Source organism: Drosophila busckii, chromosome 3L, assembly GCF_011750605.1.
Source record: "Drosophila busckii strain San Diego stock center, stock number 13000-0081.31 chromosome 3L, ASM1175060v1, whole genome shotgun sequence".
Lineage (NCBI taxonomy): Eukaryota > Metazoa > Arthropoda > Insecta > Diptera > Drosophilidae > Drosophila > Drosophila busckii.
This window is the reverse complement of record NC_046606.1, coordinates 7,177,354-7,201,546: the sequence shown is the minus strand read 5'-3', so window position 1 is coordinate 7,201,546 and position 24,193 is coordinate 7,177,354. Positions and strand designations below refer to the sequence as shown.

Genomic DNA, 24,193 nt, shown 5'->3' with positions numbered 1-24,193 from the left:
TAATGCGTTTGCCATGATAAACGATAGGCAGTAGTCTATATATTATAAGCGTGTGCGAGCGCCAATTTATAATTATGTTGGCAACTTTGAATAATTATTTGTAGCAACACACAATGTTGTTAAACAAAGGACGAGCATATTAAATTACACACTTGGTTGTGCTGGGAGTTGGAGTGGGGGAGTGGTTAGATTGACTTTGTCTAGGATATGGCAGCAACTACTTGAACATGAAGCAGTTGCAATGCGTGCACACTTCCTGTGCCCAGAGTGTGTCCTTGTTGGCTTGGTAACTATTCAAATACCTTTTTTCTGCTACGCTTTCTATGTGTGTGTGTGTGTGTGTGTGTGTGTGTGCCTTGCCGGACATTGCTCGACAACTCGGCACTTTCGACCACTGCAGCCACTTTGGTGTTTACTTTGTGGTTATTTTGAGGCTACAAGCTGCAACTTTTGCATTTACGAACTGCCGAACTGCTGCTGCTGCGGCTTTTGCCTTTAGCCTAAACTAATGAAATTAAAATGCTTGCAAAATAGCAAAGACGTTAAGCTTAAAGTGGCCTTTCATTAACCCGATTCCGTTTGTCTGCAACTTAAATTGTTAGACAGCAGAGCAAACAGAGTGGGCTGAGGGCTGTGGGCTGTCCGAATGTGTGCATGTCTTTGTTTCTGCCTCAGCACGCAGCGCAGTAGGACTTCAAGTTGTCAGCTAGCATTTAAATCAAAATTAAACCCTCGAAAATAAGCTGCAGGGCAGCCAAGAGAGCGAGCGAGCGAGAGAGCGAGCTAATGTGTGTGTCTACTTTAACAGCTGCCAGTGTGCAGTGTGCAGTGTGCAGCTGCAACAGCAAACAGCAACAACCAAAAAGTGTCTAAAGTCAATGCTTGGTTGGACCAACAACGCTGCGTATACGTAACGTAACGTAACGTGCGCTCTATGTTGTTTGCTTTTTGTTTTGCTCACTCGCTTGCACTTGCAGTCGATTTAATAAAAATAGATGAGCATGCTCTGGCATTACAGTTACTATGTGTCTGTGTGTGTGTGTGTGTGTGTGTGTAGACAGACAGAACTTCATTGGCTTTGTGCCTTTGGCTCACTTCAAGCGTTACAAATTCAACTTTAAGCGTTTTGACGCTAAGTAGTTGATGGGCACCACTCTAGGGCGCCACTCCACAACTCCCACAGCCCCCACCCCACCCCACTCGACTCTCTCAACTGAGTGCAGAGTGCACTACTCGACAAACATTCTCATTGCTTTAGCATATATCAAAAGTTATAGTTAAAGCGAGTTTTCAAGCATGTGCCATAACTATAGCTATATTTAGTTATATATACAGCATATACTCTATATATATATATATGTATAATGTTTGTCTGCTTGCTTCCTTGACATGCTGTCTCTACGCTTCAACAACCCAACCAACGTACGTTACGTATACGTAATGTCTGCCTCGCTTTTTTTTCGTATTTTTTCGGCGCCATGCTTGTAGCTAAATTGAAGTGTTTTGTGCTGAGCTGCAGCAAGTGGCAGCCAAAATGTGCATGAAAATCGCTTAGAGCAGCATGAAAATTCTCTTAGCCCGTATTGCGTATTTTCCAATGTTGGATGCGCATAAACGCAACAGCGACAGCAGCATATGAAAACTCATGATGACAATGCATTGACTTTAATATTGCAAAAGCAGCAAGTTGCTTTAAACAAAATATAACACTCAACAAAGTCGCTTTAGTTTGTTTATTTCTAAAGCTGTCAGGGATTATAAAATTAAAATGCTGTTTGATTGCTTGACATAATGATCGAGTGGTATGTCAATAATGTGCTTGGGGCTATTATGTAAATTGTTAACAAAAAAAAATGTTAATACAGTAAACGCTCGTATGCAAAACTTTAGCGCTTTAGTTGAAGTTCTAGTAAGTTGTAATTTAAAAAAAATTAACAGCGCCAAAACCTCCAATATTTATTATTATATTTAATATTACTTTTTCCAAAAATATATAACGAAATGTTAAACAATTTGTTATGAGCGCTTTTAGTATTTTAGTAGATTTAATATTTATTTACATTTTTTTCATAGCCAAATGCATTATAAATTTAATAAAAATTATTTTGTGCTACATATTTTGTTATAAATATTGAGCGCTTACTGTGCTTGTTTTTAGCTGATAAGAACAACAAGTCAATTACAATAATTGTTTATTTAAGAACTTACTTTTGCTAGACTAAAAAATGAAACAAATATTTTCATACTAAAAAAAAATTACACAATTAGTTTGATATTGATATGCTGTTAGTATCATGTTTATTTAATCTTGAGCTTAAACTATTTTATAGCGCATTTAATTTGAATTCAAGCATGAAATTACAAGTGTAAAAAAACAATTAAGCGCGCTATTGTAACCTGGCAGCGTTTGGACCACATGTCGTATGCGTAACCACAATAATCGTAATAAATATTTTAGTGGCCCCAGCAGCAGCAAGCAAGTGTCAATTATTCTGCAACAATTATTGCGTTTAATTTCGAGTGAAAACCGCAGCAGCAGCAATGCCAATTAGCTTTATGCTCTTTAGCCTTAAAAATTGGCAGGCAGGCACTTTAAACTTAAATCAACGAGTCGAGGCTTGGCAAATACATAAGCTAGAACTTTATTCATTAGCCAGTGCCAGAAAGGTTTGCAGAAATTCCAAAAAAAAAAACGAGCAGAGAACTCTTGCTGCAAAATAAGTTTGCGTCACGCTTGTTGTTGTTGCTGGCTATGAAATTTAAGCAAGTTGTCATAAAAATGTTTGCGCACAAGCAGCAACAACAACAAAAAATTGCATTACAAAACTAACACGCAGCAGCAGCAGCAGCTAGAGAGAGAAAGTTGTGTGTGTGAGCGAGAGCAAGTGTAGCCCAACAGTTTGCGGCGAAAGAATTCACTGCGGTTGCAACTTTTGCTCTTTCCGGTTCATGTTGACAGCCATGAGTAGTGAGGAGTGTCAGTCCTCAATGAGTGAGAGAGAGAGAGAGAGAGCGCGCCACAATCATCTTGAGCTGCAGCTGCTGTTCAGTTTGTTGTTGTTACAACTTTCTGTGGGTTTTGTCACTGCAGCATTGACACCTTTTTCCAAATGCCAAGCGACAAGCTTTAACAATGTACAGCAGTTTAATTTAGAGAAAATCACAGCCTATTTGTCTTACGGCCATGCACACACACAGACACATACACGTCTCTGTTTGTCTGTGTGTGTGTGCGCTTAGGTGCTTTGCAAACTTTGCCTTGCAATTTAGCATGGATGACATTGCTCGCTTTTATTTTTTTTGTTTTTAGCAAATCTACCCCAAAGGCAACACGACGTAAAATCTAAACGTGCCCAATGCGAAATTTTCTACAAAATGCACACAGACAACAACAAACAACCAAAAAAAAAAAAATAAAAAGAAAATAAAGAAAGTTTTCCCTTTAAGTTTCTGCTGCAAGTTCTTTTAATTTTAATTAAACGGATGAGCAGCAATTAGCGAAATAAATCTGACAATTTTGCAAATGAGCCAGGCGTAGCCAACAAACAACTTTAGCTTCTAAATGAGCGCGGCTTACACTCGAGTGCGGGCGACACTGGGCGTGGCCCTTAGCCAAAAAATGTGCTAAATAATCAAATTGCTAAATTGCACTCTGCGATGCGCATAAAAATGTAGAGCATGCGATTTGAAAGTTTTGAGAGTCAAGCTTTTGACATATTTAATGCAAGTTTTTGGAATAATGCAAAGCTTTGTTTGTTTTGAAGTTCAATGCTCAAGTCTTACATTATCTATTTATTTATAAAACTTAGCAATTAAGTGTATTTAAATATTTTTAAAAAAATAAGTTTTTATATAAATTATTCAGACGCAACATTTGGCAAAATAGTTAATAAATTTTTAATAATTTCTTTCTTCTTTTTTTAAGCTGCTCATCTAATTTCGCTTTGTGGTTGGGGTAAGTGACACTTTCTATTTCTTATTTCGACTTTTAACAGTTTTGAATATACATAAATATGTATTTATTTATATTTTTTTTATATTTTTTTTATTTTATTTTTATATTTATATTATATTATTTATTAGAACTTGAAGCATTGAAATTTACATTAAAACACGAAATATCAAACAAGTCGCAGTTCTTCAGCTTAAATAAGCAAAGCGACAGAAAATAACTAGTGAGCGACCACTTACTTTATGATAAATGCCTATGCTGAGCGAAGAGTGCGTGAGCACAAAAGTCGTAAATTCAGTTCTAACTGCGAGAGCGCTACTAGCTCTGATCTCTATTACTGTCGCTAGTTATAAAATAAAATTTCCTACGCAGTCGTCGCTGAGCAGCCGATCAGTTCAGCTGTGTCTATAGCAATTAAACAAATTAAATAAAAAGTTCAAGTGTATAATGTTTCTTAGCTAGAATTTATTACTATAAATATTATTGTCAAATAATTTCACATATTTACTTATTAATTTATATATATTTTTGAATCTTTAATATTGAATTTTAATTGAGCATCACATAAATTAGTTTCCATGCTTAAAACTTTTATAAGGCGAAAAGTAAAGACCCTGCAATTGAGCATAAAAATTGTATGTAAACAGCTTAAAAACTTTTATTAGTTCAAAAGTGTGACATAAATTTAAAATTGCATAAATTGAAACAATGAAAATAGCTTAATAGACGAAATAGAAAACAAGTCTCAGCTCTTAAAGCAGCAACAGTATTTTAAGTATACGTATTGAGCAAAGTATAACCATAGAGAGCATCAACTGAGTTAAGCTAAGTGCTTATAGTGAGCGAAGAGTGCGTGAGCACAAAAGTCCTAAATTGAGTTCAAGTTGGAAGAGCGCTAGTAGCTCTGATCTCTCTGATCTGTCGCTAGCGCTCGCTTAGCTATAAAATAAAATTTCCTGGGCAGTCTTCGCTTAGCAGCCGATCAGTTCACATCGAGGCAGCTGTGATTAAAGGGTCTGCAATTAAATAAGTGAGGAGGAGGGGAATATATTAACTTTTTATCATGTCATCATTGCTTTGTAATATTTTTTATTTAATCATGCGCTTAAATTGAGCAACACATAACTTAGTCTCTATGTTTATATGCAAGCAGCTTAAAACTTTTATCAGCCAAAAAGACAGAGACACTGCAATTGTGCATAAAATTTGCTAAATGCAGCTTATAGCACATACTTAAAATAGTTGTATGTAAACAGCTTAAAAACTTTTATTAGTCCAAAAAGTGCGACACACACTATGTGTAATATATATGTAAACACAAGTAAAACTCATAGACACAGATATATATCTATAGCTCTGGCTGACCCACAATCCTTTGCTTAAACTCCAAGTTAAACAGTTTTATTCCACAGCTGAACTGCTTTTTAATTTGAGCACATTTTATTTTATTTTATTTTATCTTTTTTCAATTTCAATTGCCTTTGCCTTTGCCTTGGCCGCCGCCTGCTTCATCAGTTGGGCGCATAGTTTTTTGACTTTTTATGGTTTTTGTTGCGGCTTTGTCTCTCTCTCTGTTTTTTTCTATGACATTATTTTATATGCAAGCAGCTTTGGCTTTAATTGGAGTCGCTTACTTGCATTTTCGTTGTCACTTTAGCGCGCGCCCCAAACCAAAATCCAAACCCCAAATGCTTGGCTTGGCGTTTTATGCGTTTTATTTGATTTTTTTTTATATTTCTTTTGCTGCCTTTGCATTTAATTACGAAAGTTTTTTAATTAAATTACTATGTGAAGCACATCTGTGTCAAATTGAGGTACTTTTTAATTTTTTTTGCTTAACTAAAAGAAAAATATATCTTTAGACTACGGGTAATGCGTGAATCCCCAGCAGAAATAACATAGATTTTACTGGTGAGTAAAAACTTGGGTGCTTCCCCTTTGTGTAAGAAAGAATGACGGAAGCTTAAGTAAACATACTATAAGTAGATGATTGTTGCTGGGTTGCTTGAAAAGTTTGTGCTGAAATTAAGAAGAAGTTGATTTTAGATTGAACTTTTTTGTTATACAATATTATAAAAGTGTTACTATTGAGCTTTTTCTAATGATTTCTAAGAGAGCTGATTATTATTTTAGACTTTGTGTGGTTTTGTTTGCCTAATTCTTTAATTGATTTAATATTTTTTTAAATATAAAATTAAATTTTGCAATTTTATTGCTGATTGTTATTTAGTTTGCCTTTTTCTCTTAAGCTCTGCTTGCTTTATAGCTTGATCAAGCAAATTTTCTATATTTCGCTGCTTAGAAAATTCTGCCTATAGTTTTGAATACTTTGTTAACCACCCTCGTTGTTACTTGATTGATTAATACGAATGTTTCAACTGTGACGCCCCCTAGAAAATAAAAAAAAAATAATCGCAAGCAGATTGCTGCTGCTGCTGTGGCATGCTGGGCTTATCTGCTTTGCCATAAGTGCGCAGTGCCTGCCCAGCTCAGTGCTCAGTTGCTCAACAGTTGTCCAAGCGAAATGTTTCACTGTAAATTGCTCGTCGTAACTTTGCTGCTGTTGCTGCCAGCTGCGCTGTGTGAACTTTCCATAGTAGCTCGTGAGGATTGGCAGGCGAGAGCAGCAAGCGATGGCTTGACAGCCATGGAGTTGCCGCTGGAGCGAGCAGTCATAGCGCATACGGCAGGACGTGGCTGCAGCGATGATGAGAGCTGTGCAGCTCAAGTGCGTGCAATACAAAGTTTTCATATGAACGGACTCAAATATTCGGACATCAGTTATCATTATTTAATTGGCGGCAATGGCAAAGTCTACGCCGGACGCAGCAGCAGTCAAAGAGGCGCCATAGCAGTGGGCAATAATGCGGGCAGCTTGGGCATAGCTTTTATAGGAAACTTTGATGCTGCAGCTCCCACTGAGGCAGCTGTGGCAGCTGCGCAGGCTTTGCTGCAACATGCTGTAGCACAAGGCGAGCTGAAGGCAGATTATAAGCTGCTGGGGCATTGTCAGCTGAGCGCCACTAAAAGTCCTGGCGACGCGCTGTTTGCGCTGCTCAAAAAGTGGCCGCAATGGAGCAACAACGTTTAGTACACAATTTACTTAATTTCTAATTGAAAAATACAGCATTATTTTGTTTTTAGTTTTGTAGTTTTTCGACACGTAAAGACCGTTTCCTTACACATTTATTTTGTAAATATAATTATGTATAATTTGTTTGCCTGCTTAATTACGAATACTAAACTTGTAATTTTGTTGATCATCATCTGATTCAATGTTTTTTTTAGTTATTTGTTTTTCATTTCTTTTATATCTCGCGCCTAATTTTGTTTGCAATTTTTAAAAGCTCCCCGGGAGCAACTGGGCCACATTAGAGATTTGAGACATCACATAGCATTTCACAAAACAAAAAAAATAATTACATACGAAAAATATATGTTTAATTTATATATATATATATATATATATGTAGCATAAACTAACTTTACACATAAGAAGAAAACAGAGCAGCTCTTGGAAGCCAGTTGCGAATTAAAAAGAAAAACAGTATACAGCAGCGTATTGGAAAATATACATCATATAGTAGTAGAGAATTAGAGAAAACAAGGAACTATACACAGAAAAAAAATTCGTAAAGTTAAACTTATAAACAAATTGCACTAATATAAACCCCCATTGACAAATGGTTGCTGCTGCGACGACAACTGTTGCTGTTGTTGTTGTAGCTGCTGCTGCTGCTGTTGTTGTTGTTGCTGCTGCTGCTGTTGCTGTAGCTGCAGCAGCCAATCCCGTTTGGCATGTCCCTCGGGCGTGTCACCCGACTGCGCGTGCAAGCTTTGAAAGCAGCTGGTTAAGCCCACACTTGGCGTAAACTCGGCACGTTCACGCAACTCTTCCTCCGTGGCGAGCATAATGCAATCATCATCAATATCCTCGCTATCCACATAAGCTGGCTGTGGCTGCTCCAGACCAGCACGTTGCTGCACTATGCTGTCGCTATTCCTACGAAACGATGTGTCCGTCTTGCGCAGAAAATTGTAGAGCGCCACACAGCCGAGCACGACCTCGCCAATGTGCTTTTCACTCACACGCAGCGGTTGCGCCAAAATGGGAAACATGTTGCATAGAATGCGCATTGTTTGATCCGCATGCGCATTGATTTGCTCCAGCGCTGCATAGGTAGCCGTATCCTTGGGCATATTCCGCGTGCTGACCACGTAGCTGCTGCTGGGCAGCACTGCATCTGCCGCTAGATAGAAGCCGCCGCCGCCGCCCTTGCGCTGCTCCGTCTGTGACTTGAGCGTGTGCAGCTTCTGCTCGATGGCCAGCCTGGCAGTGGACTGTGTGTAGAGCTCTGTGGCGCGTGTGCTGTGTGTGGCATGCTCCACCTGCACATGCTGGAAGTTGTTGTCGGCATCAACGATGGCTGTGAAGATAATGCCCGTTCCACTGTTTGCGGCAGCAGAAATTGAATTGGAATTGCTGTTGCCGCCATTGGCACGCTTGCGTTCATCCGTATTGTTGGCCGTATGCTGGAGTTGTATGCTGCGCATAAATAGATTGCCCACGCACATGGGCAGTTGGTGTTTGCGCTCCATATCGGTGGCGCAGGCGAGCCACTGTTCATCAGTCTTTGGTAGTGTCACGTATTGGTCCTTGAGATGCTCGTAGAAGCCCAAACAGATATTGGCAATCATTTCGTTTATCACAAATTTCGAGGCACGGAAGCAGTAGTTACGACAAGAATGCACTTCACCTACGTAAGCGAAAGAAAGTTTTAGTTATGAACATATTTATTTATAGTTATTTTCAAAAGTTATTATTGTTACCCGTTGCCAAATACTTGAGCGTTATGGCCAATCTCTCCTCGGCGCTAAACGATTTCTTTTTGCGCTGCGGCGCATATTGACTTATAATCGGCTCCAGCTTCTGCACCAGATGCCGAAACTGACTCTCCGTTATGGCTAGGAAGTAATTCAAATGGTAGCACTCATCCTTGCGCGACTGCAGCTCATTCAATAGATTCTCTTTGCTTAGGAATTCCGCTTGGTTCTTGCGCAGCCATTCCTTGGTCCATTCCAGGCGGCGACGCGTATTCAATATGCCCGCCAAATCCAGTGCGCTGATTTTGGAAGTCTGCGGCCGTGACAGCACCGAGGTGCGTGCTGCTCCGCTAGCGCCCGTTGTGCCGTTGCCATTGACAGCGCCCACGCCAGCGACTGCACCAGTTTCATTTGACGCACTCGCCGCAGCATCGTTGTTCGGGGCGTGGCCATTCAGATGATTATTGTCGCTGCTGCCGTTGGCATTGCCATTGTCCTGCCCTGTGACCCCAATAGTGACGGCCACGCCCAAGCTGCCCACCTGATGACTGCCCACAATGCCGCCTGCCGTTGAAATGCCCGTGCTGCTGCGATTTACATTCGTGCCGCCGTCGCGCTCGCGCAGCACGCCAATCACCTTTAGTTTGATTTTATCCATTGCCAGTGGCTGCACGCACACACACACACACATACATAAACACCCAGGTAACGAGCAAGCGAGAGAGAGCCAGCCAGCGAGAAAGAGAGAGCGAGAGTAAAATGCATAAGAAAAAAAAATCGAAAGCATCAACGACATCAAAATCAGTTCTCGTCCACATACGTTCCTGCGCGTACCCCGCCCCGCCCACTTGGTGTGCCAGCGCCCTCGTAAATGCAGGGTTGTCGCCTTCGTCTGTGTGCGTGTGCCTGTGTGTGTGTTGTGTGTGCAACAAATCGATTTTTAACTCACCCTCGCACTCCGCTGCGCCGATTTGCCTTTCGTCTGCGTCGTCGTCGTCGTTGCTGTTGCTACTGCTGCTGCTGCCGTTGCTGATGCCGCTGCTACTGCTGCTGCTCCCGTTACCTGTACCGTGCCCCGTGCCGTTTTAAGGCCGCTGTGTGTATAACTAGTTTCGTTCTTGGCTTATATTCAGATGGAGAGAGGGTTGGGGGCACACACTTTCAGTTGCGCTGTTGTATAATTAGAATTGTTTGCAGCAGCGCCCCTTTAACCGTTGCTTATCTTTATCTTCTACAAATTTCACATCAAATTCGCACGTCGCACACAATTTTGCATCTGTCATCTGCTTTGCTTTGCTCTGTGGGCTTCGTTCGGGCCGTCCTCAAAATTTTTGTCAAGTGTGTTTGCAGCACAGCGACGCTCTAAGTCTTTTCTTACGGAAGCTAATTCATTGCTTTGGGTTTCTTGTGCGCTTAAATTTATACAATTTTCTTGCCTAACGCTTTACGCTGCAGCTATTTAATAAATTTATTTAAATAAATACCACATTTTTGCTAAATTTTTCACACACTGCCTGCTTGACTCTTTTTCTTATTTTTTCCAATTTTGTACGCACGAAGTGTCGTCAGCTGTTAGCTCAGCTGTTGCGCAGGGTTGTCGACTCACGCGTTCATTTGACGCGCGGAACTGGCATGCGTAGTCAACTAGTTCCAATTTTAACAACAAGCTTAAGCAATTTAATTTTACTTATATGCAATTATTAGTTAACTGTAATGCTTCATATGCTTAACTGTTAAGCATCACAGCGTTCTTCTTTTCTTTACGTTTGTTTTTATTGTTTAGTTCCAGCGAATCAGTTGGTTCGTTTGTCCTGCTGCTGTTAAAATGATTTATCGTTTGCTCCTAACACAAAATGTTATTGTCCTTTAACATTTCGATTTATGTTCTTCAACTGTTGCTCCAGTTATTGGCTTAAATTTATGTTATTAGCATTTCATATTTTGCTTGACTGACAGTTTAATTAAATTTAATTTTCTTATTGCGCGCAAATTCAATTGTCTATCGATATTTCTGTGTCCGCCACGTTATCGCTAATTTTCATATTGAGTATTAAGCTGAATAAACTATGTATTTAAATGTGCATATTTATAAACATTTAACTATACTATTTAAATATTTCCAAATCTGCAAACGACATCAGTTGTCAATGGAGTGCGTGAAATAAAAATCAAAATAACTAGTAAAAGTCACAATAACTCGAGCAGTTAATTGCAAACTTTTTTGCAAATTTGTTGGCATTTAATGGCGAATGCCTAAAAAGTTTAGCAATTAAACTTCTTAATCTCCCAAGCCTCGGTATGTTGACCTCCAAATTTTTAATAAAAACTCCATTTATTTTTTTATTAAGCATTTTATTTGGTTAATCATATGCGTGTGTGGTTTACAATACAAATAATGTCTTTTTTTTTTGGTATTTTTCTTGTATGTTTTCAACACAAATATTATTTTTATTATTCAGCCATTCGAGTGGCGCTGCTAAAAGTTTTAAATGTGTTTTGTAAATTTATTTTTTATTTTAAATATTATGTTTATTATAAATACACTGTCAAAGATGTGCATTACGAAAATTAGCTTTTGGTTTTCGGTTGTATATTGTTGTATGCTGTGAATAGTTTACCATATATTGTTTGTATATATATTTGTTAAATTTTAGCTATGCAGTTTATAGGGCGCTTTTTATTTTTATTGTATATTTTTATATGCATGTATGTATATTTCTCGTTAAAATATGCAAGCGTTAAAAATGTAGCTTGGTTCTTGTAAAAAAATGAGACTTTAAAAGCATTTCTCTCTTCACTTTTGTCCAGGCCTGCTTTGCTCTATGCGCGCTTTTCCACATGCACATAAATTTCTTCTCCGTTTTTGGGTTTTGTATATTTTGCTTAAATTAAAACTACAAGAATAAGCGATTTTTAAACATACATATTCATATTTAGTATAACTACATCAAAATTAAAAGCAAATTGTCTTTTAATTATTATAATATGACAACAGCGCATTAAGCACAAATAAGTTCGATAAGTTGAAACATTAAAGCCAATTATAGAAAATATGCGTAAACAGCTAAACAATTTCTCGGTTTCATGAATTTTTATAAATATATAAAATATATATATGCGTTATATATATTGTTGTTGTTTACAATAATAAAAAACTCATGTATGCATTACAATTTCATTTAAAATGTTTAGATATATGAATTAGCTAGGTTATAATGTCGTTAAGTTGGTTCAAATCAGCAATGTTCAAAGTTGGGAAGTTTGGTTACTTCAAAGTCAAAGTTTAGCTCAGCAGCTTGTCTGTAATAATTAAAAGAAATAAGTGTAAAGTTAGTTTCAATTTGGCGTTTAGATCAGTTAAATTATGTGTATATAAACAAAGATTATAGTGCGTTATAATCTTTGCTTGCTTTTGCATCAAAGTTGAGCTCTTTGAAAAAATTAAAATTAATACAGTAGTCAACATAAAAAGTAGTTAAACTAAAAGCCGCGTAGCCTTGCTTACCTAGCCATTATTAATTTAGCGCACTTTCTTTTTGTTGTTGTTTAAGATTTGTGTGGTGGTTGTTGTTGTTGCTGCTGCGTCTTGTTTGTTTCATCTTCAACTACGGTGGACTCATCGTGCGACCAAAAACTGGCCGACATTTGTGAGCTTGACATGCTAGTCGGCATGCCAGGATACGAATCCTCCATGAGCGTGCTTGAGGCACAGCTGGTAATGCTGCCAGACATTTGTGAGTTGCCAGCGCTGGTTTGATACGTAGCCGTTGTGCCTGCCGAGCTGGTTGTTTGTTCTATGCAGAGTGAATCCACTGAGACATCCTTAGACATGCTGCTGGCGTCCAGCGGCAGCTCCATTATGCCACTGCCGCCACCTGTCACCGTTGTTGTGGTTATAACACGCGTTACTGTATGCTCCTGACCATCCGCATCGGTGCTGGTGGTCGTTGTTGTTGTTGTCGTAGTCAAACCATCGCCTAGCGTTACACCACCCGCACCACCGCTAACCAGCTTGGACATCAGGTCCAGCTGCTCATCCGCAAACGATTCGATGCTCTCCTGACGCGAATGACGCTTGTCAATCTCCAACGAGTCAATGTCAGAGCGTGTGGTTGCATCTTTGGATATATCAAAGCTCTCCATGCTGCTGGTCATCATGTCATGACTGCTGCGTATTTCCATGCTATCAATGCTGTCCTTTTCCGAATCTTGACTGTCAATCTTTGATTTCGTATCCAGCTCTGTGCTGGTCAAGTCCACCAGCTTAACCGTTGCCTTATCCTCCAGCTGTTGCTTGAGCAATAGTTCCAAATCCTGCGCTTGTTGTCCACCAGGCAACACCTCAGTGCGGGTAACTGTGCGTGTAACCTTGGTCATTACCACATTGCCAGCGGCTCCATTATCGCTGCCATTTGATTTGTTCGACTCATCGGAGCGCGACAGCAGCGCTGCCTCCTCCTTGGCTTTGATTTCAATTAAATGCGCTTCAATGCAAGCATTCTCCAAGCCCTCAAAGTCCTTTAGGCTGCTGATGGATACATCATCGCCTGGCGCTGTGCCGCTCGCGCTATGTCTGACCATATAGCGTCGAGTAAAGCTGCCATTGCTTGAATCTGTTGAGCCTTGATGACCAGCAGCTGCACGCGTGCGATTCTCCAGCGATATGGCCTGCTCCAGTGACTCGAATTCCTGCAAGCTGCTCATGGACACATCGTCATGCTCACCACGCGCATGATAACGACGAGCTGCCATATCATACTCCGGCGTGCTTGAAAACGAATCCTTGAAGCTGCTTATGCGACTGCTGCCCACTTCAAATTCACCGTCCTCCTCTTTGATATCCTCCAGCACTGCGCCTGTTAAATCATAAGGATAACGCAGCTGTGTATCCGTCAATTGCATTTCCACCCAACGCTTGTTCGCTGCTGCAGTTTCGCTATTGTCGCTCTCCTCCTGCGGCTCGCTGCTGCTGCTGGCGCCAGTGGGTGGACTCTCCTCAAACTCAAAGTTCAAATCATCTTTGTAGAGCTGTGAGCCCAGTTTGGGATCTGCAGGTGCGCTCTTGATTATAATCTTTTCCACATCTGCGTCATGTTTTTGTTCGTATTTGGTTGGTTTGATTTTGATGCTTTTGCCACCCAAGTCCACTTCGCCTGCCTCCTTGGCCACCTCTTCGATGATGACGAATTCATCGCTTATATCCGGCTGCTCCACCATTTCGAATGAGTCCGGTGAGTCTGCAGCTCTGCTGTCATCATAGTCAGCGCCCACTTCAGCGCGCTTGAGCTCCTCTAGCTTTTGCTTATACTGCTCCTGCACGCGTCGCTGAAAATCCAATTCCTTCTCCTCTGCGCTCGCCTTGTTCAGCTGCTCCTCGGTGCGCACTTTATACAAAGTTTTCTCCGGAAAATCATCGCTCTGCTCCTCTTCGATGGGTGACTTGACATGCTCTGTAACCATTATATCTGGTATGTTGGAATAGTCCAGCATATTCTGCGAAGGTCGTCGCTCTTCTATCATAGCCGCTTCGGCTTCCAGCTCCTCGGTAGCGCTGTCTTCTACTATAATCTCGGCCACCAGCTGCGAGGGCGTAAATGGACGCTTCTCTAGTTCAGCGCTGTGATCCATTTCCGCTGCCGCTTGCTTACGCTTCTTATGCTTGCGCTCCTTGGGTGAACGAAACTGACGCGCGTACTCCGACTCATAAGGATCTGTATCGGACTCACTTTCCGACTCCTTACCCTCACCACCCAGCGGTGCCAATTCCTTATCCAGCTGTTTCAATTCCTCAGCTGCTATGGTGGTGCTCTCGTTGCGCTTATGACCGCGTCGCTTGGACTCACCGCCAGGTGGCGTGCTGGCATTAGAGTCTGATGGCGAATGCTCTTTGCTCTCCAGCTCCATGACAAATGTAGTTTCATCTGCTGCTGGCGCCAGCTCCTCATGTGCATATTGGAAACCTTCAATGCCTGTCAACGAAGCTGAGCCCACGGAACCTACTAAATCATCCAAATTCTCCACTACTGTATCGATGTTTGAAGTGCTGGACATGCTGACGGACAAAATGCTGCCCTCATCCAAGCTGGAAGCCAGCTTGCTGTCATCAATGGACTTTCTAGCATCGCCATGGTAGAGCAATATATCCTCAACATCACGTGGACTGTCTACTTTAGGTTCCTCTTCGGCCAAAGGATACGCTAGACCCCAAGTGCGTTCCGCTTCCTTGGGCTTTGGATACGCTTCAATTTGCACAGTTTCCATTTCCATTTCTGCCTTGGGCTTGAATATCATTTCCTGCGAACGCTTCATAAGACTTTGCTGCTCTGCAGCTTGAGCAATCAGCTCCAAACTTTCATCGCTATCATCATCGTCAGCGCGCAGCTCTTTAAGTCTGGCCAGCTCTTCGGCCTCCAAGGCGTCCGCTTCTGTTGAAGAAGCTACCAAAGTTTCAGACAATTCCGATACATCAAAGCTTAGTATATTAGCCGACATTTCCGACTGTGAGTCCAAGCTGCGCATGCTCTCATGCGAGCTTATGGACTTGCCACTGCTGCTGTTCAAGGTGCTTACTGCACTTATGTACTCCGTACCATCGCGATAGGAAGTAGTTGAGGTGAACTCGCGTGCTGTTTGATATTCGCTCGATGTGCCTGTGCCTGTTAGCAGATTTTCTATATCAGAGGAGAGCGGACGACTTTGCGTCTTGGCCAAACTATCGCTGGAGCTAGAGTTATCCACATCGGGTATGGACCAACGATTTGTAGAGTCTGGCGTAGCAGCGGACTTGACGCGTTGCACTACCAAGTCAATGGGCTGCTGCTCCAGAGATTTATCAGAGACAGATGCCACAACAGTGTCGCTAGCTAAACGCTCCGTATAGTAATCCTCCATAGAACTAAAGTCCTCTGCTGTTTCAGTCGAAACAAAACCCAATGAAGCGTGTTCCTCCTTAGTCGAATGCTCCTCCATGGAGCTAAAGTCCTCAGCTGTGCCTGTGGATACAAATCCTAATGAGCTTGGCTGCTCTGGCGCATAATAAGCCATGGCTGCTTGTCTATTCAAAGATTCCTTAACGCTTGTCTCAAAGAGTCCTTCGGGTGGTTGTGTGCTATCGATGCTTGAAACTTGCATCTCTGGTATGCCTATAAAGGAGGACAGATCCTCGCCAGCGCTGTAAACTTGTGGCTCACTGCTGAGCTCAAACTCCACCTTTACAGCTTTTGGCTGCTCTTGCTCCTCAAATGTTTTTGCCTCTGCCTGTGGCTGCTGCTGTGGTGAATGCACCACCTTGGGCTTACCCGCTGCCTTTTCGGAGAACTCCCATTCGCTCTTTTCTAGCGGCAGCTCAAATTTATCCACTGTTTTCTCTACAACAGTATTCACTATTTCTGGTATTTCCTTGCTAGACTCGTCTGGATCTTCGCTGCCTGAGGGCTGCACTTCTATCAAAGCGCGTCCACTCGAGCCTGTTGAGGTTGTCAAACTCTCCTCTGTGGTTACTTTGCTTAGCTTAGCTTCGCTAGACTTTTCTTTATCCAACTGCTCGAACTCCAGCAAATCATTGCGTGTCTCAGAGCCTTGTCTAGCTATTTTGCTATCCATAGCGGGCGCATCATCTGGTTTCATTGTAATGTACTCCTTGAAAGCATCGTTGGCTTCATCTGAGTCAACAGAGGCTTCTTTCATTAGGCCAATATCCTTGGCTTCTATGCCCATATCCATGGGAGCCTGCTCATCCAGCGGTGATTTGGTGCTGGTTTTGGTTATAACATTGCGACTGGATTCACCTATATAGAAGCTAGTGGTCTTGCCATCCGCCTCGGACTTTTCTGTATCAGCATCGTCTACAGATATTTCGCTTGTGGGCTCAAAGCTTTCGGTTTGATCCGAGGCAGTTGTGGTGGTTGTAGTCGTAACTATGCCACGCAGCTGCGTGGACATGGACAGCTCGGTGGAGGGCTCATCGGTTTTGGAGAGCTCCTCGGTAAAGTCTAGGCTACGCAGACTAATGCTATCTGATTGCTCGCCCAGGGCGGCTAAGTTTTCAAATTGCTCGGTATGCTTGATGGGCACACGCGGCTTGGGCACGGGCGCATCAAGGGCTGAGTCCAATGGTAGATCGGTTGGTGCTCCAATGGGAGTTGGTGCGGAGGTAGTGCTGACGGGGGAGCTGGCTTTGAGTACGCGTGGTTTTGGTGTGGGTGTGTCTTGACTATCCGTCGTTATAGTTGCTGGTGGTACGGGTGTGGTTTCAGTTGTAACTGGTAGTAAATCGCCGTCTGTTGCTACAAAAACAATGGGTGTGGAAAATAAAAGCAATTTTAAAAGTGTTGCGAGAAGTCGAGAGAACTAAAGATTTGAAAAAGAAACAGAGAGTTTCAACACAAAGAGATTTGCCAGAAATAGAAATAGAGAGTAGATAGAAATAACAGATTTATGAGGTGATGGGGGATGCATTAGGTTAGTTTACATATAGAGTATATAGTGTATGGACATGCATTAAATTATTGATTAAAAACATGAAACATTTGCCGCAAAATCAAAAATGTTTTAAATTTGATAAATGCAATTAGAGCTCAACTTGAACAAAAAGTATTTTGTTTTTTTTTTTTCAATTTTAGTTATATAATAATTTGTACAATACAATCGCTACTACAACAAATTTTGGTAAGCAGTTTTAGCTTTTCGTTTTTAGCCATGACTATACCTGTCAACAAGTCTTGTAAATCATTATCGGGCGTTATTTGCTGTTGATCGCCCATTGTATTTGTCGTGGGCGACACACTGTCGTCCCAACTGAGCTTTGAGTAATCTGCTTGCAGCGCACTGAGCTCATCCTCTGGCACATTCGCCTCGTAGGCAGCATCAAAACTCGCGCTTACATCCTCTAGATCTGTGGCTAGTTTATCAATTTTGTGCGCTATGCGTCTAACTACAGACATAGTTCGGTTTATAGGGCATATGGCAGCAAACAAAGGAATACAATAAATTTTGATATAGGGTATGTTGTCGCTAGTCTAAGTCTAAGTTATAGTTCTGGCCTAAGCTCTAGCACTGCAATTGTCTCTGCTTTAATATTAATTACCTTTTGTTGCTTCTTTTTGTTGTTGTTGTTGCTGCTGCTGTTGCTGTTGTTGTGGTTGTTGTTGTTGCTGATATTGTGTGCTCACTGTAGTTGCATGCAAGGGTAAATTAATGTGCTCATCGGTAAAACTCATATTATCATCGAATGATTTGCCCGACATGGACTCAATAGTGGGCGACTTGATAACATCAACGCCAACAATATCATCGCATGTTATGGCATAATTCTCACTCTCTGAATTATATTCATGCTTGACTAAATCATGATGACCATTGGCCTGCCCCGGGCCATGAGTCTCAATAAACTCAACGCTCTCTTCAAGCACATTATCGACTAGAATTTTGGCTTCCTCGCGTATACGCGTTGCCAGCTCAAGATCATCATCATTATCATCATCAATATCATGCACAGCAAAATGAACTTCACCAACTTTAACATCACCTGTGAAAACAATTGCACATTTACATAGAGAGAGATAGTTTTTGTTTTGGAAATTCGAGTAAACAGTAAGCGGCATGAGAAGCGTTTTGTTTAGCGAAATGTGTGCAATATTTCAATTTATTTGTATTTGTAAATGTTTGATGAAAATAAATGATGATTAGATGAGTAGAGTGCTTGATAAAGTGTTGGACGAAGTTCATTTTTAAGCTTGTTGATGGTGAGCGATATTTTATTAAAATAACTTTGAGCTCTAATTGCATTAGTGTTGATTAGTTGCCATATACATAAATAATAGACATTTAGACATGAAGCGCAAAAAAACTACAAAATATACATTGATGTAAAATTTTAATTGTACTTACCGATTTCTTGACTTAACTGCTCAGTAGGCAATATGAACGATTGCTCTAGGCTCGACTTTTCTAGTGCAGCTGCAAATGTAGATGGGAGAATATTAATCAAATTGTTAATTACATACAGATTGCATTTAATAAAATTAAACTAAAAGCAATTACGTGTTTATTAAACATACGCTACAAATGAATTAAAGAACAAACAAACTGAAAAGTTGACGCCAAAGAACTTTTTTGTTAGCACTAAATACTTAGTATTGTTAGTTGGGTTTTTGGTTAAAACGACGCTTAAATAAAATTGTTAGTAGTTAAGTTAATTAACGAACGAGCGTAGACAGAGTTAATTTAAGGCAGGCTGAGTTGTTGCTTTTGATTTTTAATTCTATTGCTGTGTGTGTGAGTGTGTGTGGCAATTGAACATGAATTTGTTTTAATGACAATATTTTGAATTTGTTTTTTACTTACAATATGCGCTTGTGTGTGTGTATATTTATATTAGACAGTTGCTTAACTAGTATTAATTTTTGATTTAATTGGTTTTTGCTTAAGCTTTGACTTTGACTAGTTGCCGCCGCGCGCAGCAGACTCATCGGACTCCACATACTCCACATCTGTGTGTGCATCGCGCATGACGCGCTTCAGCTGCTGCTGCTCCGCCTGGGCATTGAAGACTCTGCCGGTGCGATCATGCACCACAGTGTAGCTTTCATTTAGCATATCGTTGAGCTCTTTGCTGTTCGCATTGGCCACTTGTATGGCCGGCAGCTCTAGCACATCCTCTGCATCGGAGGGCAGCTGCACATCCTCAATGTCAGTGTTCTGGTTACTTATGTTGACATCCTCCTTGAGCAAGCGCAAGTGCACTGCAGGCTGCAGCTTGGGCTTGGGCGGCTCTAGCGCCTCAGCTGGCGGATCAGTTGCCTCATCCGTCGAGTCGGTCTCTTCAGTATCGCTTGATCCTTGCGCCTTGGCCTGCTGCTTTAGCTGTTCCACACGCCGCATGCCTGGCGGCAGCTCACACTCGCTCAATTCCATATCTTCCACATCAGTGTGGCCAGCACTGTTGTTCGCTGCCACTTGCAGCAGCAGCTTGCCCTTGCCCTTGCTCAGCGTGCGTGTCTTCAACTTCTTGCGGCGATTGGTGCCGGCTACAAAGATTTCCTCTACATCTGTTACCGACTCTGCATTGGAGTGTACTTCTAGACGTTTGTTTTGCTGCTGCTTCAACAGCTCATTGGATACGATAACTTCATTCTCTATAAGACTGACACCACCCAAGCCCAGTTCCTCGGCTAGCGAAACATTCAAGCTGCAGTCGTCAGCACAAGAGTAGTCTTCACTATCGGTGGCTGCAATATCCTTGAGCTGATTGTAGATGCCAAACTCATAGTTGCTCTCCATGGGCATGACATTGGTGGTAGTGTCGCCATGCTCGTCCTCCTTCAGCTCAATAACCTCGCGCTGTGGCAGCGGCAGCAATTCGAGAGCTACACTCAATGGCTCAGCTGCTGCACTGGCGCCCGATACATCCTCACAGCAAATATCTTCAACATCAGTAAGACAGCAGCCATCATCGCCAGGCGCTAGTATAACTGCATGTGGTATCGACTGCTCATCTTCAGCTTCATTATCAAAGCTATCCTCAGCTGCCGAGTCATCAATGCCTTCCACATCGGTTAACACATCTTCAGCCTTGGCAGCTACTTGCAAAAATTGCTTGGGCAAGCACTTGGAGTTGCGTCTGGGCACGCCATTGGCGCCAATGAAAGCCACGTCTATGGGTGCAATGCTGGCTTCACTGTAGCTGGCGCTGCTGCAGGCTGCCGCGCCGCCAGACTCTGACTCACTGCCAGAGCAGGCGATTTGACAAACCTCCTCGCTGTTGCTGCCTGAGAGCTGCAGCAGCTCGTCCTGCGACATATTACGCACGCCTATGCCCGTGCAGTCAGACATAGCTGAGGCCAGATCGCTTATGTCGCTGATAACCGACACATCCTCGTAGTGATCAGAGTCATCCTCATGCTTTTCGCCATCAGCTATGCTGACGCGTCCCTGATCGCCCACAGCTTGATCTAAATTCACACACACAGATTTCTCACAGCCGTCGTAGTCCACCTCAGAGTCTGTATCGTAATCCTCGCAGTCGGTTAGATAATTGTCCAAGCCATTCAGATCTTGTGCTTGCAGAAAGTTGCCCGCTTTGATTTCGCAGCTCTCCTTGGCACCGTTGTCTACAGCCATTTGATGTTGCAGGCCTTGTTGCAAGAACTCACGCAGCGACAGCTTCAACTCGGGGTAGGCAGTGCTCTTCTCCTCATCGTCAGATTCAGTGTCATAGTCTTCTACATCGGTTACATCATTATCAGTTGGTTTTGCTGGCTGCTTGCTGGTGGAATTGCGTCTGGAGCGCGGCTTAAGCTGCTCCATTTGACTATCGAAATCTTCGACGTCGGTGACGCCGCCGCCGTTGTTGCCATAGTCCATGTCATTGCTGTAGCTGTCGTGGGAGCTTGAACTGGAGCTGGAATGGGCTTGCTTTGGTTTGGTTTGCTGCTCAGCAGTTACGGATATAGTTGGTAGTTTCTTGGACATATTGGTGGGTTTTTTATTGTTGTTGCTTTTTGATTTGTTTGCTTGCTTAAGTATTGGGTTTAATTATTTGCGTTTGCTAGTTGTGGAAAACAAGTTGAAATTAATTTATTTAAAATGCAATGGTTAACAATTAGAAAAAGTATTAGAAACGAAATCTCTCTAAGCTTGATGGGTATCGCAGCAAAGCTATGTGTGAAAGCTTTAAACTAAATATGTGTGTGTGTGTGTGTAATATATATATGTGTGTGTGTGTGTGCTTATATGGCTAAGTTACCTTTTGATGTGCTAGCTGGCTGCAACTCTGTCTGCTGGCGACTCTCACTCAGCGTCACAATGCTAACGCTTTCAACGCTCTGCATTTGCAAAACTGAGTCCTGTGCACTGCCCCCCGCTACAGCAAGTGGTTGCTGCTGCTGCTGTTGTTGTTGATGCTGGTGCTGGTGATGGTGTCGCCGCAGCGTCTCCTCAATTAGCGCCAGTGGACTGCGCGTGGGCTTGGGTGAGCCCGGACTGGCGGCAAGCAGACGCTCTGGCTCACCAGCGCCAAACATGGGCAGTGCAATGGAGTCGGAGAGACTGGAATCGGTGGTATCTATAAAACTGACATCAAACTCGTTTGTCTGGCGCTGCGGCTCATTTGCAAACGCCTGTGTGCGTATTATAGTCTGCTCGGCTACATCAAAGTCGGGCTGGCGATAGATTACCTCCAGCGGCTTGTCGGGCCCGAAAGTCTTGGTGAACACCTCGCTGGTCAGCAACTTGCGACTGTTGCTGCTACCAGATGAAGTTGAGGTAGTGCTTTTTGTACTATCACTGGACTTTATAGTTATCACCTCGTAATCGTCATCGACCAGCACAGTGCTAACAGCAGCGGTGCTGGCTGTGGGCTCCCTATGCATACGCACCATAGCCGTAGTCGTTGCTTTCTTCTCGGATAGCTTCTGATTCGTTTGCTCTTTGTCTGTTTTGCGACTAATTGTGACGGAGCGCACGCTACGCCGCGTGCTATTGGAAGAGCCACTGGCGCTGGTGCTGCCGCTGGCTGTGGTGCTCGACTCATTCATTGTGTCCTTCATTTGTTTCTGTAGTTTTGGCTCTATAGTCTTGCTAGCGACGCGCCTAACTGTTTTCTTATTGTCTAACTGAGGTTTGGTTGCGTTTTCATCACTTTTGTTGCTTAGCTTAGTTGCAGTCCTTGTTGCGGAAGTTGCGCTAACCGGTAGCTTAGTGCGAGTTTTCGTAGTCGTAGAAGTCAGCGCTTGCTTCTGCCTGTTATCTGTTGTTGCTATGGAAGTTGTTGTTGTTCTTTGTTGGTAGGCAATTGTTTTAGTTAAATTAGCTGATTGTGTCTTTAGGCTTTTGTTTATTGTTTGTTGGCTCTTGGAGCCTATCACGTTTGTTGCTTGCTGCTGCTCCTTGGATGCTTGTCTTTTGTAAAGGCGTTCGGTACTTTTTAATGACTCTTTGCTGTCGCTTTGTGAACCACGCTTGGTCAATACTTTAGACCTTTCCGTGCTAGTTTTCTTAACCTTTGGTTCAGCTGCAGAGTTTTTTGTCAAGGCACTTGTTATTTTCTTGGTTTTGGGTGTGGTTGGGGATTTGGGTGGTGCTGGTGATTTTGGCGGTGCCGGCGTTACGCTGCGACTCTCGCTGTCTGCATTGAGACCAAAGCGCATGCTGGTCGCCAAGGTTGGTTGCATGTATCTGTGTGTTGTTGCAGCTGGCGTTGGTGTCTTTATGCGGCTTGTGGTTGCTTTAACACTTACACTTTTCTCTTCTCTTGTGGCGCTCTTGGCCGTAGTTTTAGTTCTCATTTGTTTTTGCACATTTGCTGTAGTTTTTGTATCTTTCACTTTCTTTGTCGTCTTAGCTGTTGGACTAAGCGATCTAACTGAGGCATTGTATGGTATTCGCGTTACATCGGTCTTTACTCGTGGCCGGGGTGTAGTGGAACGACTATTTTCCCCCTGTGTATGACTTTCGTAAAAGATTGAGCTTGACGCTGGACTGGCTGATCTTTCAAAGTGAAGTTCGCTTATTACGCGACTTGTTGATGAACCTGAGCTTGCTGTAGTTGAAGTCGAACTTGTTATCGACCTTCTGGATTCGGTTTTCTTGGGTGGTTTCGGTTTTTCAGTCGTTGTTGTGGGGCCAATTTTAATTGATTGCTTGCTTACATTAATTGACGTTTTGGTTTGCTTTAACGGTGCTTTCTTTGGCTCAGCCTTGATTTTTTCACCTTTTACTGCTGTTTTACTAACCTTTTTAACTGTACCTACAGTTTTTGTTGTGGCACTTTTCACTTTACTACTTTTAACGTCTAAAGTTTTGGTAACTTTCTTTGGTAGTGCTTTAACGGGTTCTTCTAGTTGTTTATCATCTAATTTGACAAAGTATGCTACTGGCTTTGCTTCTTTACTCTCATCAATTTTATTGTCTACTGCCTTTAAACTTTCATCTAAAACTAAGGATTGTTGCTTTACTAAGGATTGTTGCTTTACTATAGTACTGACGTTTGCATTTTTCAATGTTTCTTCTACAATTTGATCAACAGTACGCTCATCCTCAGATATTTGAGATAACTTGCTTTCGTGACAATACACATCTTTCTGCAATTGCACACTACGGAGAGTTTCATCAACAATCTTCTTCACTTCTTCATCCCCTGCCCTTAATGTCTCCTCCACAATCTGCTGAACTGTTCTAGAATCTTCTTGTTCTGCAACTAAATACTTGTCAACAATCAAATTTTCAATTTCAACTACATTTTGTTCTTTTGATTCGTGCGAAGTATCTAATGTAACTGCCTGCACATCTTTTATGAGATTAAGCACATCGTCTTTATTTGATTTGTTAGATTCATCAACTGCGGTCTTTGGCTTCTCATCTAATTCTACTACAGACTTGTCTGTTGTCGGCTTGGCGATTTCTTCTGCCTTAACTAGG

General features: G+C 42.1%; 4 protein-coding genes across 15 annotated transcripts in view; 1 reads left to right on the top strand and 3 right to left on the bottom strand.

Annotated features, from left to right (window-relative positions):
• Positions 1-6,441: 6,441 nt before the first annotated feature.
• On the top strand, positions 6,442-7,426 carry LOC108600903 (peptidoglycan-recognition protein SD). Its single transcript, XM_017988730.1, has one exon. It carries the CDS (start codon positions 6,477-6,479, stop codon positions 7,041-7,043), a length of 567 nt encoding a protein of 188 aa, XP_017844219.1. The 5' UTR covers positions 6,442-6,476; the 3' UTR covers positions 7,044-7,426.
• An 86-nt stretch (positions 7,427-7,512) lies between these two features.
• LOC108600902 lies at positions 7,513-10,307 on the bottom strand. Its single transcript, XM_017988729.1, has 3 exons — positions 9,726-10,307; positions 8,783-9,443; positions 7,513-8,709 (listed from the first exon to the last, which is right to left on the bottom strand). The coding sequence occupies exons 2-3, from the start codon at positions 9,432-9,434 to the stop codon at positions 7,613-7,615; spliced, it is 1,749 nt and encodes a 582-aa protein (XP_017844218.1). The 5' UTR covers positions 9,435-9,443; positions 9,726-10,307; the 3' UTR covers positions 7,513-7,612.
• Positions 10,308-11,727: 1,420 nt separating this feature from the next.
• LOC108600005 (ankyrin-3) overlaps positions 11,728-24,193 on the bottom strand; it is a 42,770-nt gene continuing 30,304 nt past the window's right edge. For 7 of the 11 annotated variants that reach the window (XM_033293847.1, XM_033293849.1, XM_033293848.1 and 4 more), the window contains 4 exons: positions 18,665-18,733; positions 17,862-18,302; positions 17,484-17,708; positions 12,282-17,061 (listed from right to left, as the gene is read on the bottom strand). In XM_033293847.1, coding sequence (XP_033149738.1) covers positions 12,323-17,061; positions 17,484-17,708; positions 17,862-18,302; positions 18,665-18,733 — 5,474 coding nt within the window. In that variant the 3' untranslated portion in view covers positions 12,282-12,322. Of the gene's footprint in view, positions 12,077-12,281; positions 17,062-17,483; positions 17,709-17,861; positions 18,303-18,664; positions 18,734-21,521; positions 24,147-24,193 lie in introns of those variants that run through there. The other 4 variants (XM_017987290.2, XM_033293854.1, XM_033293850.1 and 1 more) reach the window with 4 other exon arrangements.
• LOC117134645 overlaps positions 19,145-24,193 on the bottom strand; it is a 13,681-nt gene continuing 8,632 nt past the window's right edge. The window contains exons 1-2 of one of the 2 annotated variants that reach the window (XM_017987295.1): positions 21,522-21,576; positions 19,145-21,323 (exon numbers count right to left, since the gene is read on the bottom strand). In XM_017987295.1, the coding sequence (XP_017842784.1) occupies positions 19,217-21,247 (2,031 nt within the window). In that variant the 5' untranslated portion in view covers positions 21,248-21,323; positions 21,522-21,576 and the 3' untranslated portion in view covers positions 19,145-19,216. Of the gene's footprint in view, positions 21,324-21,521; positions 21,577-24,193 lie in introns of those variants that run through there. The other variant, XM_033293855.1, reaches the window with a different exon arrangement.

Coding starts and splice junctions, on each gene's coding strand:
- LOC108600903 (XM_017988730.1), top strand. CDS start 6,477: ATGTTTCACTGTAAATTGCTCGTCGTAACTTTGCTGCTGTTGCTGCCA.
- LOC108600902 (XM_017988729.1), bottom strand. CDS start 9,434: ATGGATAAAATCAAACTAAAGGTGATTGGCGTGCTGCGCGAGCGCGAC. Junction 8,710..8,782: donor GCTCAAGTATTTGGCAACGG/GTAACAATAATA, acceptor TCGCTTACGTAG/GTGAAGTGCATTCTTGTCGT.